Source organism: Delphinapterus leucas, chromosome 11 (assembly GCF_059928025.1).
Source record: "Delphinapterus leucas isolate spDelLeu-1000000601 "Yukka" chromosome 11, BTC_Dleu_Yukka2, whole genome shotgun sequence".
Taxonomy (NCBI): domain Eukaryota; kingdom Metazoa; phylum Chordata; class Mammalia; order Artiodactyla; family Monodontidae; genus Delphinapterus; species Delphinapterus leucas.
In genome coordinates, this window is record NC_143139.1 from 90,839,960 (window position 1) to 90,859,234 (window position 19,275).

General features: G+C 40.6%; 1 protein-coding gene across 10 annotated transcripts in view; it reads right to left on the minus strand.

Annotated features, from left to right (window-relative positions):
• The window catches only part of RBFOX2 (RNA binding fox-1 homolog 2), a 256,259-nt gene that overhangs the window by 192,808 nt on the left and 44,176 nt on the right, over nucleotides 1-19,275 (minus strand). The window contains exon 1 of one of the 10 annotated variants that reach the window (XM_022599955.3): nucleotides 2,284-2,343. The exons of the other annotated variants lie outside the window; for them this stretch is intronic. Within the exon in view, the coding sequence (XP_022455663.1) occupies nucleotides 2,284-2,325 (42 nt within the window). The 5' untranslated portion in view covers nucleotides 2,326-2,343. Of the gene's footprint in view, nucleotides 1-2,283; nucleotides 2,344-19,275 lie in introns of those variants that run through there. 10 annotated transcript variants of the gene reach the window in all.

Genomic DNA, 19,275 nt, shown 5'->3' on the forward strand with positions numbered 1-19,275 from the left:
TAACAGAAAAAAGTGGCGAAGAAAACTATACGTACGGTTTTCTGTAGTACAATGAGATGCTCGAGATAGCTGAAAGAAGGGCAAGAGGCAAGGAAACTACCCAGAGAGAATGGTGTTGGGTCTCGACTGGTGGCCCTTTCTGAGGGAACAGAACTACTACACAGATCACCACTGAAAGGGGGAAGGGGGCGGGGGAGGGGGAGGCACTAATGTGTGCAGACACTGCAACGTGCTAGATACTTCATGCACATTATTGCATGGTCTGGGTATTATTTCCGTTATCAGCTGAGGACACTGAGACTCAGAGAGGTTGAATGACTAGATCAAGGCCAAACAACTAGTAAGTGGTAGAGGCAGAGGCACAATTATAACTCTCTTCTTTCCGTTAAATGGTACACAGTGACTTAGTCCAGAAAAGCACTTATCCCTATAGGCTAAGCAACAGGGAAGGGAAGTGCAGGCTCATCTACACACTGGCTTAGCCTGACTGTTTCTCTTCTACCAATGGGAATAACTGAGAAATAATCCATCTTTAACCTGTAGTTATCACCCAATTACTCCCACTGGTAGAAGAAAAGCAGTGTTCCTTAAACTTTAACATGCATACAGGTCACTGCAGGGTATCTTGTTAAAAATGCAGATTCTGATTCATTGGGTCTGGGGCAGCACCTGAGATTCTGCATTTCTAATAAGATTTCAGGAAATGATGACACTTCTAGTGCTTGGGCCATACTTAAAACGGATTACACACAGCGGGGTTCCCAAACCTGGCTGTTCATCGTAATCATCTGGGAATCACTTAAAAATTATAGATTCCTAGGCCCCTCCCTCCTGGACATTCAGGGTGTCTGAAACCTTCTACCTCATAATTCTGTGATTCAAAGAAATGTATAATTAATTATTAATGACAATAGCCAAAGGAAACACTGATTGAGAACATACCAAATGTCTAAGTGTTTTCTGTATTAGTTTACTTTCCCTCAGCACCACACTGTAAGGTTGGTACTTATAGCACTATCATCCCCATTTTAGACACGAGGAAACCAATGCACCAAGAGACCGCTACTTGTCCAAGGTCAGTCACTGAGCAGCAGAACAGGGGTGCACACTTGAATCAATCTGGTTCCTCAGTCTGTGCCCTCAGACACATCACAAAATGCTGCTTCGATCACCCAATGGTAATGTCACTGATTTTAACAAACACAGTTGAACAAATAAGTCCACATGGGTCACCTCAGAAGACTGTGCCCTGAGAAGGCTATGCTCTTATTCCTCAGATGCTGCCATCATTCATGCAGCCACTGCTAAACTACATAATCTAGGAGCTCTTGATCTGAAAATGAAAATGCCTTCAGAACCTAAACCTATGACTTTAAATATCTTTAACTGGGACAAAAGCTCATCATTTGAACACAGATTTGATTTTTTTGACAACCCCAAATCAGGAAAAGCCAATTCAAAGAAATCCAGTGTCTGATCAAGCTAGGTATTCTTTTTAAATTAAAAAATGTGATGTTAGATATTACAAATGTTGTCCTCGTCACTCGTCTCTGAAGCTGGTTCCAAAGGAGAGTTCTTTATGGTTCGCGCAGTGGCTGCATCACCAGAGTCAAAGTGACTCACTATTTTGAAGGACAATACTCATCTGGATGCACAGACTCTGTTATATTTGTTTTTAAAAATATTAGCCCCTCACTCATTCCAAAAGAAACACATTTGCCCTTCACTATCTGTACGGACACGCACGCATGTGTTCAGAACAACTGTCCTGAGGCATGCAGTTCTCCTTTCTGCTGCAAAAGCAATGGCTTTGATTTCCTTCCAGAATTTTTAAAAATAAAAAGTGTGCTTTATTTATACACACCCATCTGTAGAAAAATAAATATAATAATCAGGCATTAATAAAGCATTTAACTGCATGCAGCACCATAAAAGGCATCCTACAAAGGCAACTATATATCCAAAATAGGTGCACAAATACCCTCATGTACAGAGGATAAAGGCACACACAAATACTACAGGGAATATAACTCTAGAAAGGTATTGTATTCCTACATCTAGATTAGCTCCTTTGTTAAATATATCCTTTTCAACAAAGAAAATATTCTGCAAATTCAGAATGATTTACAGATTTTTAAAAAGCAGGCATTAACGCAGATCAGCACGATTCCACACAACCAACCTCTGTGCTTGAACTGGACTCCCCACACCTTACTGAAGCCACAATTCCCCTGCACAAACTCCCATCCACCACCCCCCACGCACACCCAACTCCCCACCAACCTCACAGGGGTTCCTGGGCTGGTCCATGGAATCTGATGACATCACTCTCTCTTCCTTCCTGGAATTCTAAACCCTGCTGCTCTCCCCTTGCACACAGCTACCATCTCTATGGCAACCTCACCTCCTCCTGCTTCCCTATTGGCTTCATGGAGCAGGATACACAAAAAGGTTTTCCGTTCTCCCCTTACCACCCGCCCCCAAAAAATGATGCTTTCAACAGGAACCTGAGCTAAATTTAGCTACTTGGGATTCAGAGTCCTATGACTAAGAAAACAGAGAAACGTCCTCCTTCCTACATTCCACCCTTCTCTCAACCCCACCCCGAATTGGCTGCTTCACCTCTTTCTCTCTGGCCCCCAACCCAAAGCAGTATCTGCTGAGCATTCAAAACATCTGACTGTCCCACATATAAGGCTGGCACACAGAAAACTCTCACACCCTCCTCTCCTCCCAATAAGAAAAAAAAAAAAAAAAAAGAACAAAAATAAAAGTATGCACGGGTCAAAAAACCAGTTAGGACATGTTATGGGCTGAGCATCGGTATTCTGCTGTTTCTTTCCATCCCAAGCCAAGGATTGGAAACTCCATGCCTAAAGGCAGAATTCCTAAGTCTCCAACCACTCAGAAGACCGGATTCCCTCGCTATTTGCTTGATATTATTTCCTCCAGCAGAGGAAAAAAAGGAGGAGGAAAAGGGGAGAGAAGTGAAGTTGAAAGACTGCACACTTCAGTGACCAAACATGCTAAGCCTAGAACCACAAATCCTGGGTCGAATTTTCCATCCCAGAGACTGACCTGCTATGTAAACTAGAGCAAGTTCTGACATCCCTCATCTCAAAAGCAGCTCCCACACAGGGATGTTATAAGAATTACTGACAAAATTAATGTAAAGTAGTTTAAGTCCCTGGGCCAAAGGGACTGAATATAGAGTAAGTTGACATCATTAGTAGTGAAATTCCTGTGAATATAAACAGAAATCAATAATCCACAGAGGAAGAACATGAACTTCTAGAAACTTATCCCTCCATACTCATTAGATACGGCACAATGTATGCATACTTTCTTGAACCACAGATAGTTCCCCCAAGGGTGTCTACTTCTAGTAAAATCCAGCTAATCTTTGACTAGTTCTCAATTTTGGAGCTGGCCCTATCTTTTCTTTGCTTAGTCCTAACTCTAATTTTGAAACTGCTACTCATTCTCCCTAAATGACTCAATATGGACCAGGGTTTCATTTTCCAGCTTGGCTGCCCATTTCTAGGGAAATGATTTTTTGTCAGAGCCATATTTGATAGCTGAACACTGAGTCAACCCAGTGGCTAGTCATATATGACTCTAAAGGACAAAGCATCAATTGTAACCAAGTAGGAAAGGCTCCAAGCAGGTCAGAGCCTTACAGTATGAAAGGGGGTGGATTAAAATAAGACACACCCAGGAAAACTGTATTTTGGGTCTGCAGGGCAGAGACTCAGCTCCAGGGCACCAACTCTCCAGTGAAAAAATAGACATGAAAGGAAAATAATTTCGTACGATAAATAGTCGTTTGCCCCAAACAGAATTTAAACAATCTGGAACATTCAGCAGAGTCAAAATGCCCCACCAGTTAACATACAGGCATCCAGACTAAGCTTCAGAACTGCTATAGAACGCAGCAAAGGATGCGGTATTTGCTAATAAACAACGGAAACTCACATGGGGGGGGGCAGTCAGGGGGAGGAGGAACACAGCATGACTAGCCCATCGCTGAGGTTTGTACCTCCTCATTTCACTCCACGTGGACTCATAACAAGCCACTCCCTGTGTGAAACCTTTACTGTGGACGCCACTAATCAGACGGGTCCACAGGCTAACTATGATGAACACTCTTCTAAAAGTTCTCCGCAACATTCTTAAACAAACAGAAGGTCAGTCACCTTATTCCACAATGGGAAGACTGAAGCACAGTTTCCAAGACTGCCCATCCAATCAATTATGGAGCTTGACTTACATTAGTTATCATTATGACACCTATCAAGAATGGTCTGGACTAAGTGGACTACTGCAAATAAAGCTCTATTTACCTACTCCTTTCATTCAAACACACACTGAGTGCACTTACTATGTGCCAGGGGTTTTATATGGGTTGTCATTAATTCTCAAAAATAAAACCAAAAAACTGCAACTCGCATATATTCTTACCTCTCTTTGCAAACAGAGAAACAACAATTCCAGAGATGTCAATGTGACCACGGTTATATAATTTGTTATTTAATTTTTTTAAAACCTAAGATTCTAACCCAGATGTGTTTGGACTCCAAAGCCTGTGTTTTTTCTGCTTGGCCTCCCATTTACAGACAGTTGGGGTTGGAAAGAAACAGTCAGAAATCACTTTGTATCTGTGATTTCTTATGTCATCAATAAAATACAGGTTGCGGGACTTCCCTGGTGGTACAGTGGTCAAGAATCCGCCTTCCAATGCAGGGGATGTGGGTGCGATCCCTGGTCGGGGAACTAAGATCCCACGTGCCCCAGGGCTACTGAGCCCATGTGCAGCAACTACTGAGCCCATGTGCTCTGGAGCCTGCACGCCACAACTAGAGAACCCAGCCCGCATGCCACAATGAAGAGCCCGTGCAGCCAAAAGAAATTAAAAAATAAATAAAATAAAATACAGATTGCTTGACATCAAGGTCAAAGTCATACTTTTTAGGTATACTAACAGTTTTAAATGCTGAGCAGGCACTCAGTACTTACTAATTTATTATCCTAATCCTATTAGTCTAAACTTCTGGACACATGGCAATGATTCTACTCAGATCTTTTAAAATTAAAATTGGCTTGAGAAATTACATGCCGAAGTGAAATGATAAAACTTCAGATAACATATTCTAGAATTAAATTTTATAATATTTGAGATGAACAAAATTATCACTGTCAAAACGCCTACACTGTCCCAGTCATAAGGTCCTAATGCCTACACAGTCTCATCTGCTGATTTTAATCCATAAACCCTGTGCAGTCAAGATCTGTACATTAGATTATTTATGATCTCACATTCTGCACACAGAATGAGAGCATTTCAAAGTATTTCTCCAGAGATTCCACTAATATTAAATCAGCTATTAGAGGACCATGCTAAAGAGGCCATGGGCTCATGTCTGGTACCCATGTAAACCAGTTAGCATCCCTCTTGCCTACTGCCACAATAAGCCCCCTGCTGTAAATACGTTCCTGGGTTTACTGAGAAATTAACACAAAGTATCACTTCTGAAAAAAGTTAAAATATATCTACTAATATCAACTATTATCATTAACTTTTAATCCGTAGAAAATAGCTATTGTTTTTCAGAAAATATGCCAAATCATTCATACTTTCTTTCAATATTTATTGAACACCTACCACATGCCAGCTGGTAAGTCTCAAAAGGCGGGCACTGGAGGACAAATAAACACAGTTATGTGTACTATGTGATATGGCAGAGTATACAGGTAGAGTGAGAAGACACAAGAGGAATGGCTGCCTCTCAAAGGTATCGTGGAGAATGAGCTCCAGGAGTTTACTGAGGTAAATGAGGCAGGTAAGGGCCTTCCAGGGAGAGAGAATGAAGATTTACGAAGGTATGGTCAGAAAACAACATGGCAATCTTAAGATGACTTTCAAGAATTTTACTAAGGCCAGACTGAGAATTGAGAGATATGACCAGTTGAGAGAAGTCAAGGCCACATGATTTTCTACCTCATCCAGGTTAGGTTTTCCTAAACTGCCTTGCTTTGAGTTAGATTTCCATAGAGTAAGGGGGAAAATTTTTTTAATATCATGTGAAGAGTTCCTCTCTTTATAGTTTCCATGATAAGAATAAAGGTCAATACAAAGCCTCTCCACAACAAAAGAAACTACCAACAAAATGAAAAGTCAACCTACTGAATGGGAGAAGATATTTGCAAATTATGTATCTGATAAGGGGTTAATATCCAAAATACATAAAGAACCCATACAACTCAATAACAAAACAACAAACAATCTGATTTTAAAATGAGCAGGGAATCTGAATAGACATTTTCCAAAGAAGACCTGCAGATGGCCAACAGGTACGTGAAAAGGTGCTCAACATCACTAATCATCAGGGAAATGCAAGTCAAAACCACAATGAGATGCCACCTCACACCTGCTAGAATAGCTATTATCAAAAAGACAAGAAATAACAAGTGCTGGTGAGCATGTGGAGGAAAGGGACCCCTTGTGCACTGTTGGTGGGAATGTAAACTGGTGAAGCCACTATGGAAAACAGTATGGAGGTGCCTCAAAAACTAAAAATAGAACTGCCATACGATCCAGCAATTCCACTTCTGGGTATTTATCTGAAGGAAACAAAAGCACTATACTAATTCGAAAAGATACCTGCATGCCCACGTTCATTGCAGCATTATTTACAACAGCCAAGACATGGAAAGAACCTAAGTAACCACTGATGGATGAACAGATAAAGAAAATGTGGTATATATATATATATATATATATATACAATGGAATATTATTCAGCCATAAAAAGAAGGAAATCCTGCCGTCTGCAACAACACAGATGGACCTTGAGGGCATTAGGCCAAATGAAAAAGTCAGACAGAGAAAGATAAATACTGTAAGATCTCACTTATATGAGGAATATTAAAAACAACAACAACAAACAAAGAAACAAACAAAAAAAACCCCAAACCCTAACAGAGAACAGACTGGTGGTGGCCAGAGGTAGGGATTGGGGTGGGGTAATGGGTGAAGGTGGTCAAAAGGTACAAACTTCCAGTTATAAAATAAATAAGACATGGGGGTGTAATGGACAGCATGGTGACTACAGTTAATAATACTGTACCATATATTTGAAAGTTGCTAAGAGAGTAGATCTTAAAAATTCTTACCACAAGAAAAAAACTCTGTAACTGTGTGTGGTGATGGATGTTAACTAGACATATTATGGTGACCATCTGCAATATATACATATATTGAATCATGCTGTACACCTAAAACTAATGTAATGTTGTATTTCAATTGTATCTTAATTTTATAAAAAGAATAAAGGTCAAAAGGAGGTGCATTCTTCTGAAAACGAAGCCTTTAGTTATGGAGAACATTTAATGAAGAGGTTCTTCTATCTGCAGAGCAAACCCCAAATTTGCTGCCCAGTGAGGCAGAGTGAAAGTTTCCTTATTCTTCTCAGAGAGCTAGTTTAAAAAGTGATCAGTGGAGTTTTTTTTTAATCACTTTTCTTTTCCAGTGGCTGTCTGAAACTCTTAGTGTGTTGAATACTTGACAAGCAAATTTACCTTAATAAGAGAAGCATCTTCATGCCCATACGACACCTCTAATATATAAACACATAAATGTATATGCACACCCACATCCTACCAGCTTTGACAGGCAAAGGATTAGGACATGCATCAGAGGAAAAGCTATCTATAGGCTTTTCACAGGACAAAAGGAAAATCTAATTTTTAAGCAAACTTTTTACGGAAGTGACTATATATACATAAATGGGAAAAAATCATAAGTATACAACTCAATGAATTTCCACAAAGTGAACTCCCCATGTAAAGCAGCATCTAAGTAAAAAAAAAAAGAGAGAGAGAGAGAGAGAGAGAACACTATCAGCATACTGGAAGCCCATCTAGGGCGTCTGCAAAGTCACTCCTACCAGCTCACAGTAATGACTTTAACACCACAGATTCATTCTGCCTGTTTTTAAACTTCATATAACCGAAATCACACATTATATACTGTACTTTTGTGCTGGCTTCTTTCGTTCCACATTACATTTGTGAAACTGATTCATTTGTTGAATACAGCAATGGTTCATTCACTGTTATTACTGTAAAGTATTCCATTTTATAACTATAATTTATTGGAAAATATTCCAGTACTGTTGAAAGGCAACTGTGTTATTTCCAGCTTGGGGCTATTACTAAAAATGCTGCTACGTACATTCCTGTGCATGTCTTTTGGTGCACATACGTACACATTTCTGTTGCATATAAGCAGGAGTAGAAGTGCTGGTTTTAGGGTACACTTATGTTCAGCTTTGATAGATACTGCCAACTGCAGATTTTCCAAAGTTGTACCAACTTACATCCCCACCAGCAGTGCATGAGGGCTCCTGAGGGGGGTTCCTGATGCTGAACAACCTCACTAACACCTGGTAGCGTCTGCCCTTTCCATTTCAGTCTTTCTGGAGTTAGTGTAGTAGTATCTCACTATGGTCATTTGTTTTACCCTGATGATTAATGATGTCGACCACTTCTCATCTTTTGTGAAGTACCTATTCAAATCTTTTGCTCATTTTTTTCTTTCTGGCTTGTTCAAAGATTAATTTACAGGACTTCTTCTATATACTGATTTGAAGGAGTTATTTATGTATTCTGGATCTCAGCCAGATACCTGTATTGCAAATATCTTCTCCTACTCTGTGGCATGCCTTTTTATTTTCTTAATGGTGCATTTTAATGAAAAGATAGCCCTAATGCTAATGTAGTCCATCTATCATTTTTTTCCTTTATAGTTATTATTTATGTCCTGGTTCAAGTAAAGAATACCTTGAAGATATTCTCATATGTTTTCCTCTAGAAACTTGAATAAAGTAGCATTTTAAATACATATTTAAAAATTCCCAGGCACACCATGTATGTGTCTATAAAATGCACAAGTGAAGTTTTCCTCCAAAAAACAGATCAACCAACTCAACCTGTGAGTTACACAAGACCACACTAAATTAACTGCACTGAGCACCTCTCATGTGCCCAGGACTGTGTTAGGTGCTACAAGAGATAAAAGCGATATATAAGAGGTGATCCCTGACCTAAATGAATATTAACCTTAGCTGACAACATAACACTTAAATATTAATTGTGAGGATTTTGACCTCAGAGCTCAAAAATAACAATCCTCTATGACTCTCAGCTCTCCAAGCAAATTTCTACTTCAATAAGGAACAGCAGGACAAAGGCAATACTTTATTACTGGTACTGCTTCAATACACATATCTAAAAACCACATCATTTACCAGTTTTCAAAAGAGTAGACCAAAGACCTTAATAAGGTAACAGCTACAAATTCAGTATTTTATAGTTCAACTACCTAAAAGAAATAGCCGAATCCAGAAGTTATGCAATTTTTCCCGGAATAAAAAAATCTCATTCTAGGTACAGAAGAATGTGGCAGAGAAGGGGAAAATATCAATATATATATGCATACACAAACACTCTTACACACCCACACAACCCTACATTTTTTTCCTATATGTTTTCTAATTTTCTTGCCCATAATTACTTAACCTTTTCTTCCTGGTCTTGGGGAGAAAAGTTACTTAAAAACAAACAAACAAAATGCCAAGCTTAAGAAAGAGTCCCAATGAGTTAGGGATCTAATATATATGTGACCCCCTTTATAAAGATAAATCTAGGGAAGGTCATTTCCAAGATGAGAAGCTGAAGTGGTAAAAGGAAAGACTAGCCATTAAACCAATTTAGATGAGCAGAGAGTTTTTAAACCAGAGTCATCGAGTTTTCCTTGTTCTATTTTGTAACAAGCATTAAAATAGAATTGTGCTACTCTTCTAAACATGTAGAACAGAAGGGAAAAGAATAAGTCTGCTAATTTTAGAGGTCAGGGTGGACCAGATGCTTCAGAGCCTGGGATTCTAGGCCTTAAACACATTTTCTGAAATGATGCAAGAATCTATTAGTAGAGCTTAAGTGATGACCTCAAGCTAAGGTAGTTTACTGATTTGTTACAAGAAGAGAAGAAGCCTAAGGGATTAAAACTCTTTCATCTAGAAAATTTTCCAAGTCTCTATTCTGACCCAAAATAATAGGCAAAGGGTTGGCCAACTAAGAATTAAGCTTTTCAACAGGAACCATAATTTCCCATGATATTCATTCAGCGAACTTTTATGATATGTACACCTACTAGTCTAGGTACCACGTATACAGTGTGAAAAACAGACACAGTCCCTGCCTTCATGAAGTATAGTCAAATTGGGGAAAAATATTTTACCAATAAGCAAATATTTAGTTGCAAATCACAATAAATGTTAAAAAAAATTGGGATAAATGTACTTTAGGTTAAAGAAGGCCTCTTTAGGAAGATGACATCTAAGCTAATAGGAAAACAATGAACGGAGTAATCCTAGTGATCCCAACCAAATATGTCTGGTTGATTCAACCCTATCAATTCCAACTCACTTCTTCCAAGGTCTACAATGTCTCCACCCCCAATCTATCCCTACATTCTGAGCATTGTCTCTGCTCAAGCACAGCAGCAAGGTTTCATGGTATGGCCTGCCTGAACTAGGGACTGCAACTGGGTACTTCTCGTGCTAGAGCACTTCTAGTATTTGACAAGTGCGTACACCAAAGACGGCAGAGAGCCAACAAGGTGAGCGGAGGGCTCAAGGGCCCCTCATCCAATCTTCTTCCACTCTGCTTCAGAAGACAAGGAAAGGTGTCTATCCGCCTCTAAATCAGAACCTCTGCTTTCCTGCCATTTCAGAAGCAGCTTTTGTACAACTGCATGTGAATCTACAATTTCCCCAAAAAAAATTCCAATTAAAAATAAAAAACAGCTTTTTAAGACTCAAGGCCTCGGAGAACTTTATTCCTACACAGAATTTTACATATTCAATCCTAATAAATTCACATTTATGCAATAACATGAATACAACAGCCAAATGGATCAGGATGAAACTGCAAGGACCCAGACGAACCCCTGGGCCCACAGAGTTTCTGCAATCATCAGCTAGATCCAGAAAACTGAGATTCAAACACCAAGCACACATCTGAACCAAATGGTCTAACAGGCATCTGCGCCAAAAGAGAAAATCAAATTTATACATAAAATATATCCTTGGTAGAGTGTGGAAGGCCCACGGGAACGATTCATAGTCCCTGCAGCTGAGCATCACCACAAAATCCTCTTTTCATCTGTGCAGAGTGCCTGAGATGCACTGCAGTAGTTGAGAAGGTGGCCAAATTCAAGCCTCCATCAGAGCACAGAAGGTATGCTCCCCTGGCAACAATGCTCCATGGGATGTGAGCACAAAACATCTTTCTATCTCTATTGGGCTTAAAGTCACTGTCAAACTCGCCCTGTGGCACACAGCCAGAAAGGGCCAGTGATACTCAGTTTATAATGTAAACAAACCACGTATTATTCTGAGCCCTTTTGGAAAGGATGCCGGACTGAAGAAATTAAAAAACAGAGTTGGCTTGGTTTCCCCTGTCTGCTTCACATTCTCATGTTCCCAATACCCACTTCCAGCAAATATCTCCCAGGTCCAGGAAAAAAAGCCTTTCAGCATCTGTCTTTAATTTGGCTGTTCACCCTCCTCCCTCCTCCTATTTCTCCCTTCCCCTCCTCCTCCTCCCCACTGCTCCCACCCCATAAGGAATATATATGTCCCCTGAAAACAAACAGAGAAGAGATTAGAGAGGAAAGGAGACTAGAATGGGGAGATAAACCAGGCAGGAGAAGAGGGCAGTTTCACAGAATGAGGCACAAAGACAGCCCAAGATGGCTGCTCTTGAGGCCCAGCAATGACGGCTGTTTCTGATTAGGTGAGTACAATTGCCTAGCTGCACAGGAAGTGCTCAGGGGGCCCTCATGGTCTGTCCCATCCCAAACACACTGAAAACCTTTGTACTGGAGCAGGCCCATCTGGAATCAGTTAGGACCAGGCTCCTAGCAGACCTTTCCTTTTTAAAAAAGAAAAAAAACAACCCTCTCTAAAACCGCTAGGCTGAGCTTTCCCGCCTGCAACTTTCTCATCCCTCCCCCCAGATCACTCTTCAGAGAACGTTTCTCCATCTCCCATTCTGGGGTCACCACAAACAAAAGAGGAATATAAGAACATAAAGCACTTGGAGAGCTAGCATCCTCCCCTGGCCCAGACAACCCCAGAAAATTAAAGAATTCGTGAAACTAAAATCCCTTTTCATACAATTTTGGGATTTTTTTAAAAATGTTATTTTTAGGAATCTGAAGTGCCCTACTTTTTTCTTTAAGCATTTAAATGAAGCATATCCTTTATGCAACTTTTCTCTTTTTGTTCTGTCTTCTAAATCATGCAAAAAGCAGAAAAAGAGAAACTCTGGGATAGTTCTAGCATTCAAAAGGGAAAAAGGTTTTGCACTCACATTCCTAAGTTAAATTGCCAATATTCGTTTTTGCCGGAAGTCAGGTTTTACTGATGCTTTCTATAAAAAACAGGCCTTCTCTGGTAGTGCGGTAAATGCCTAGAACTAGGACTTGGCAGACCTGGAGAACAGTCTTGATGAACGATTAATTCACCATGTGGCTAGGAATAAACTGCTTAACCTTTCTGGGTCTCTATTTTGTCACTGGTAAAACGTGGGGGGGAGGAAGAGACCCTAAGGTTATTTCCAGCACTGCTACCCCCTCAAATTCCACACACCTAACAAAAATATGAGTACATACACAATTAGGAATTCCCAGCTTCACCTAGGAATCATACCTTTACGGCAAAAAAAAATTTTAATTGTCCCCAAAGACCATACAGAAAGGAGTTGGGTGTGTGGCGGGGGAGAAGGAGCAGAGTGTGTCCGCTGGTCTGAATCGTCTATAAACCTCATTCCCCGTCTTCTCGTTGCTTAGGGAGAGCATAACCAAAGGCAGAGGGGAGAAAGTTTAAGGCCAAGTACCAGGCGAGTCATTTGGGCTCAGGAACCTGATCAGAGAAGTCAGCATGAAGACCTGGAGAACTAAATTCACAAATAAACTACTGAATTAGCACTCTGTCCTTTGTGCTTACTTTAGAAGCTGCTTATTTATTTAATTGATCTCAACAAATATTTATTGAATCTACCAAGAAGGTCAGACTCTCTGAGAAATACAAAACAGGATCAGAAACTGCCCTCTCCTCAGGAAATTTATAACCTACAGAAGAGACACAGAGATGTTCGGACGTAGTTTTATTCCCAGACTTGATGACACTGAGGTAAGGATAAAGTATTGTGACAGATCCCAGAATGCCGCTTCTTCCACATGCCTCATTCTCTTATCTCTTATCTTCCACCTTCTGTTCAAATGTTAAGAGGGTTCTAATGAATCTGAAAATTATCAAAATTATTTTGCCTTGAAATTTAAAAGCTGGCATTATAAACTGCCTATACTTATCACAGGTTCAATAAATGTTAAATAAGTAGCTTATCCCCATAGAGAGAAGGGCAGACCTACATAAACCACCTCCCAACCTACAGCTGTCACCAGCACAGGAGCACTGAAAACTATCTCAACAGTCATACCCATGGCAATCGGGAACCCATTCTTGACCCTAGCTTGGTTCTAGGGATTAAGAACCAGCAAAGCAAGTACAAGGTTTGCAATTAGAACTGTCACAGGTCCGCAGTCCTGCCCTCGGCCACAACCAGAATGGCAGGAGTTTACTGTAGACCACATGTAAGGGTTTTGGCAAGAGGTGCGTACCATGCGATATTGCCTGCCTTTATCTACATCAGTGTGATCGATGTTTCATCGTAACTAAAATTGGTCAAACAAGGGTCTAAATTAGAGGGCCTGTTTTGCCATTTCATAAAAAGAATCCCATAAGACTGATACTTGTTTCCTTAATCTCATATCCTAGGTAACCTGAAGGATGTGGGCTCCTTTTCCTGGGCCACTAATTAGGGTATCCCATTCTGGGTAACCTCCCTAAAAACATACTCCCTTCAGTGAGTTAATCTCCCCGCTTCCCTAAACTGGCAAGGCTTCAAAGGCATTCAGAGAGAAGTAAGAATCTGTGACCTGGGGGTTCCAGAAACAGGAGGGTCACATTTCCTCCTGGAACATGGAAAGTTGAACTGTAGGAGGCGCATCTGAGAGACTTGGCCCAATCCCTAAACACTAGTACATTTCGAATTGGGTGCAGAGAACTTGGCAGCTCAGCTGACTCCCCAACCAGCTCTGAACAAAACTGGACTGGTCAGGATTCTTCGTGGCAAACAGCAGTAGAGGGGGCCAATCAAAACTCTCAGCTCTGCCAAAAAACTGCAGCCTTTCCCTTAAAGGGAAAACACTTCAAGGTGAGTGCTCATGTGCAGTTGTGAAGAGAGAACAGGAGGTTTCAGATTTTCTGAATTCTTACCTTCTGTCAACTTTATTTCTATAAATTCCTTTTCCTGTATTTGTTCTCCTCTATAACAACACCAGCATTGCCGCAGACAGTAATAAAAAGCAGGTAAGGACTCTACAGAAAGGTGGCCACAATCCAAACACTGCACTTGACCAAAGGAAGCATGGTATCCACCTTCATCTTAGGGGAGACTTGGGATTCGCCCTTCTGTTGAGAGCAGTCTGAAGCCTTCTCCCAGAGTCTCCACTAGACCCTCACCTTCCCTCCTGCCTCTTCCCCTTTCTACTGACCCTGTCCCCGCTGCCATTCAGAACTCAGAGTCAGCTGAAATGCCAGAGCAAACTGCCTACTGATGCAAGTATCACCAATGAGAGAGGCAGCACCGCACAGTGCAGGCCTTCTCAAACTAACTGTAGCAACCCCTTTCTTTTTTTAATTCCCAATCCATCATGGAATGGTACTTTTGTAAAATGCAATAAAATGAACTACTAGAAAAAATAAAATTAAAAAAAACCAAAGACATATAAAATACAACCCCAAACGTTTTATTATTAGATTCAACACTCACAAAATTACTCCATCAAAATGCTATAAAAGCTTCTACATGCTCACTATCAAGTCCTGTATCTATCTTGCAGTGAGCTGGCAACCAACAGTGGACTGACACCAGTGTTCAAATGACACCATGATCAGCACTGGTACAGTGAAAAGAGAACAAGCTCTGATGCCACCCAGTCCTAGGGAGGAATCCCACCCACTAGTTACATGACTTTGGACATATCACTTAATTTTTCTCAATCTCAATTTCTGCATTTATAAAATAAAAATATAGTATCACCAAATACTCTGCAGAGTTATGAAAGGATCAGGAAAATGTAATGACAAGGAGCGTACTCAGGAGTGCCTGAATTAGACCAGGAATCCAATACTACTATTATCAGGCTTTCCCAGATACTTCCTTTCATCATCCTCTTTTAATCCAAAGGCAATTCCAATTCCAATAAATCCTAACCTTGGGAGCTAGTAGTTTCATGGCTAAATGTTAACTAGCAAAAGCCAGACTTATGATCTCTTACTGTCTTTAGTATCCTCTTTCCCTTTTGGTGTCAGGAAGAACCAAACATTCTTGTTGTGCCAAAAATGCATTCCCATTAGATTTCTAATGTTTTCTTTTGACCCAAAATATATTCCAGATTGACTTACAGTCAAAACTCTTACCAGCTCCATCACCAATTCTGTGGTCATTCCAGCTTTGTTGTTATGTTTTACTAAATACTGAGTAGATACAAGAAGAGTATTTATAAATTATGTAAAGCATATAAAGAATAACAAAAACATGTCACCCCAGCTTAGCATCCTCATTTTCCCCCTCCTGCCCCCAACTCAATATGCTGCCCTTCTTCACAAATGTTCTTAAAGATCTGAATTTAAGGCCCAGTTCTTTGGTAAGTTGCATCCCCTCTCTAAGCCTCTCTCTTACCTACCAAATGAAGCTCCCTGTTTGACTTCATTTAGATTCAACACACTCCACGTTAACCCCCTGGCTCCTCTCATGCTCCTTACCCTTCTATTGTAGATAATTCTAACAGCCATCCTCCCATCCCTGAACTGGCTGTACTGAATTCTCCCACCAAAAGTCCTGGTCACCACTACCACTCTTCTTATTTTTCCCTCAGTTCTTGCTTCCTTTTCACAAGTACCCTTCAGTCCCTGGGGAGAGGCTGTTCCACCTGACCCTCGAAGATCTCCACCTTCCCTCAAGCCTAGATTCACCCTCTTACACATAGTTCTCTTGGGTATTCACAACACGGAGGCTCTATGGAAAGCCCCAAAGAATCCAATCCAAAATTCTGATACACTAAAGAAGCTATGTTTATAATTTAAAATAAGAGGGAGAAAATAGCTGCAAACACATATCTGACAATGGACTGGTAACAAGAATATATAAAGAACTCTCAAAACTCACCAAAGAAAACAACCAACTCGATTTTTAAAATGAGCAAAAGATTTAACAGACCCATCATCAAAGAAATGCGGATGGCAACTATGCAAATGAAGAGCTGCTCAACACCATTAGAATTTAAGGAAGTACCAATTAAAACCACAAGAGATACCACTACATACCTACTGGAATGACTCAGGTTTTTTTTTAAAACTGACAATATCAGATACTGCAAAGAATGTGGAGCAACTGGAACTCTCTCATACATTCACTGCTGATGGGAATGCAAAAATGGTAAGCCACACTGGAAAAAGTTTAGCAGTTTCTTATACAGTTAAACATATACTTAACATATGACCCAGCAATCCCATCCCTATGTATTTACGCATGAGAAATGAAGACATATATCCACACAAAAACCTATGTACAAATATTTATTGCAGTCTAATTCATAGTTATCAAAAGCTGGAAACAACCCAAGTGTCCATCAACTGGTGAATGGAAAAATAAATTGTGGTACAGATATAAATAAATAAGCACTCAACAATAAAAAGGAATGAATTACTAATCCATAAAGCATGGGCAGGGCTTCCCTGGTGGCTCCGTGGTTGAGAGTCCGCCTGCCGATGCAGAGGACGCAGGTTCGTTCCCCGGTCCGGGAAGATCCCACATGCCGTGGAGCGGCTGGGCACGTGAGCCATGGACGCTGAGCCTGCGCGTCCGGAGCCTGTGCTCCGCAACGGGAGAGGCCACAACAGTGAGAGGCCCCGCCTACCGGAAAAAAAAAAAAAAAGAATGGGCGAATCCTGAAAGAACCCAAAGTGAAAGAAGCCAGACTCAAAACACTACATAGTGAACAGAAATCAGATCAGTGATTGCCAGCAGCTGGGGGCGGAAGGCAGCCCTGACTGGAAAGGGAACTAAGGGAACCTTCTGTGCTACTGAAAGCATTCTATATCTTGATTGTGGTCATCACTACATGGCTATATTACATTTGTCAAAACTGATAGAAATGTATGCCTCAAAAGGATGAATTTCACTGCATATAAATTATACCTCAATAAACGAACAAAAGATATATAATCTCCCTCAGAAAATAATAATAGCTCGCTTCCATCATAGAGGAGTTAGCGCAACAGCTAAGGATACAGGTGGGGTAAGGAGTCGAGGAATTATAAGAAGGCACAGACCAGCAGGCCCAGACCCCAATGACAAGAGTGGCTGGGGGAGGTGGGGAACCACAAGGAAGGCTGGGGGAACTGGAGGGACACTGGGAGGCCAAACGGAAGACAGAGCAGAGGGCCCACTGGCTGAGGATTGCAGACCATGAGGAGTGGGATACAGGGATGGAGGGCCCGTCTGCTGTGGCTGGGAAACTGATTACGTCGAGCACATAAATAAAATGAAATAAGTAAATAGACCGAGGATAAGAAGAACCCAAGTTTCTCCCTACTTGGAAATGTATTTACAAAAATGGAAAGAGGTTGGCTAGATTTAAGATGGAGTTATCGGTATGAACTCTGGTTTTTATGATATAAAATTCAAGGTTTTATAATATAAAATACATAATATATACACACATAACATATACACACATACAAACATCATACATCTGCACATACTATACTACATATATACATATATGTACATAAAGAAATCTAGAAACAGTTACAGAGGTGTATGTATGGGGTGTGTGTATATATGTATGTGTGTGTACATATTTACTTACCTGTATTTTCTAGCTCTGAGAGAGCCTAGAGGCAATGACACCCCAGTAGCAATGCACATACCTAGCACCCAGATTTTGGTTTCTAATCACTCTCCTCCACTTAACAGAACCAGGACTCCTTGGAAGTAGCTGATTCCAGAGCTAGAGCAGGAAAAGAACAAGATAAGCCTGGAAAATCTTCTTGTGCCAGAATGTCAAGAGACATCCCATGAATGACGGAGGCAGGTCAACAGAACAAAGGCGGCAGCATAAAGTGGGAGCTACTGGCCGAACTGGGAACAGCTTGAGGATTAGAACAATTACAGAAATGGATTACAAACAACAGACTAAAATAGGAATCCAGGAGTCCACAGTGACAGAAATAAACAAACAAATAAGGGAAAACCTCTCCTTATAGTAGAATGGCAACTGATAAATATAGACAGACTGATAGAGAATCACCATTTGGCAACTATTACAGAAGTGGCTGGTTCAGGATGTCAGGTGGAGCTCTGATGAGGAACGGGCTAGTAGTATAACCTCAGAATATTTTTCCGTAAGATAATCATTAATTGCAAAAGGAAAAATGATGAACTTAATGTGGAAAAACCTGGCAAACACCAACCAAACCAGGCGATCACGGTTAATATCACTGGTCATGGGATGGGTATGTATCATTTGCCTCCAGGTCTGATGCACTGGCAAGAGCACAGCATATTTCTGTGACATTCCCACCAAAAGTGACATGACTACTGTCATGAAGAACCAGACAGACCCAGGCCAAGACACTTCAAAAATGTCAAGGACATGAAGGAAAGGCAGAGACTAAGGAACTGTTCCAGATTGAAATAGGACTGAAAGATTGAGGAGACATGTAACTAAATGTCACACATATTCCTAGAGAGGATCCTGGACCCAAAAGGAAAAAGAGACATTATAGGGGCAACTGCCAAAATGTTAATGGGGTCTATGGATGGATGGTTAACATACCAACAGTGACTTCCTGACTTGGAGAGTCGTATACTGGTTATGTAGGAAAGTCCTATTTGGGGGCATGCACACTGGAGTGTTTGCTTCAAAAAAGTTCAGAAAAGGAATAATGATAAAGGGTATGTATACACACACACACACACACACACACACACACACACATACGAGAGTGGGCAATGAAGCAAAAGCAATAAAATATTAACAACTGGGGAATCTGAGTAACATATATAGGAATTTTTAAG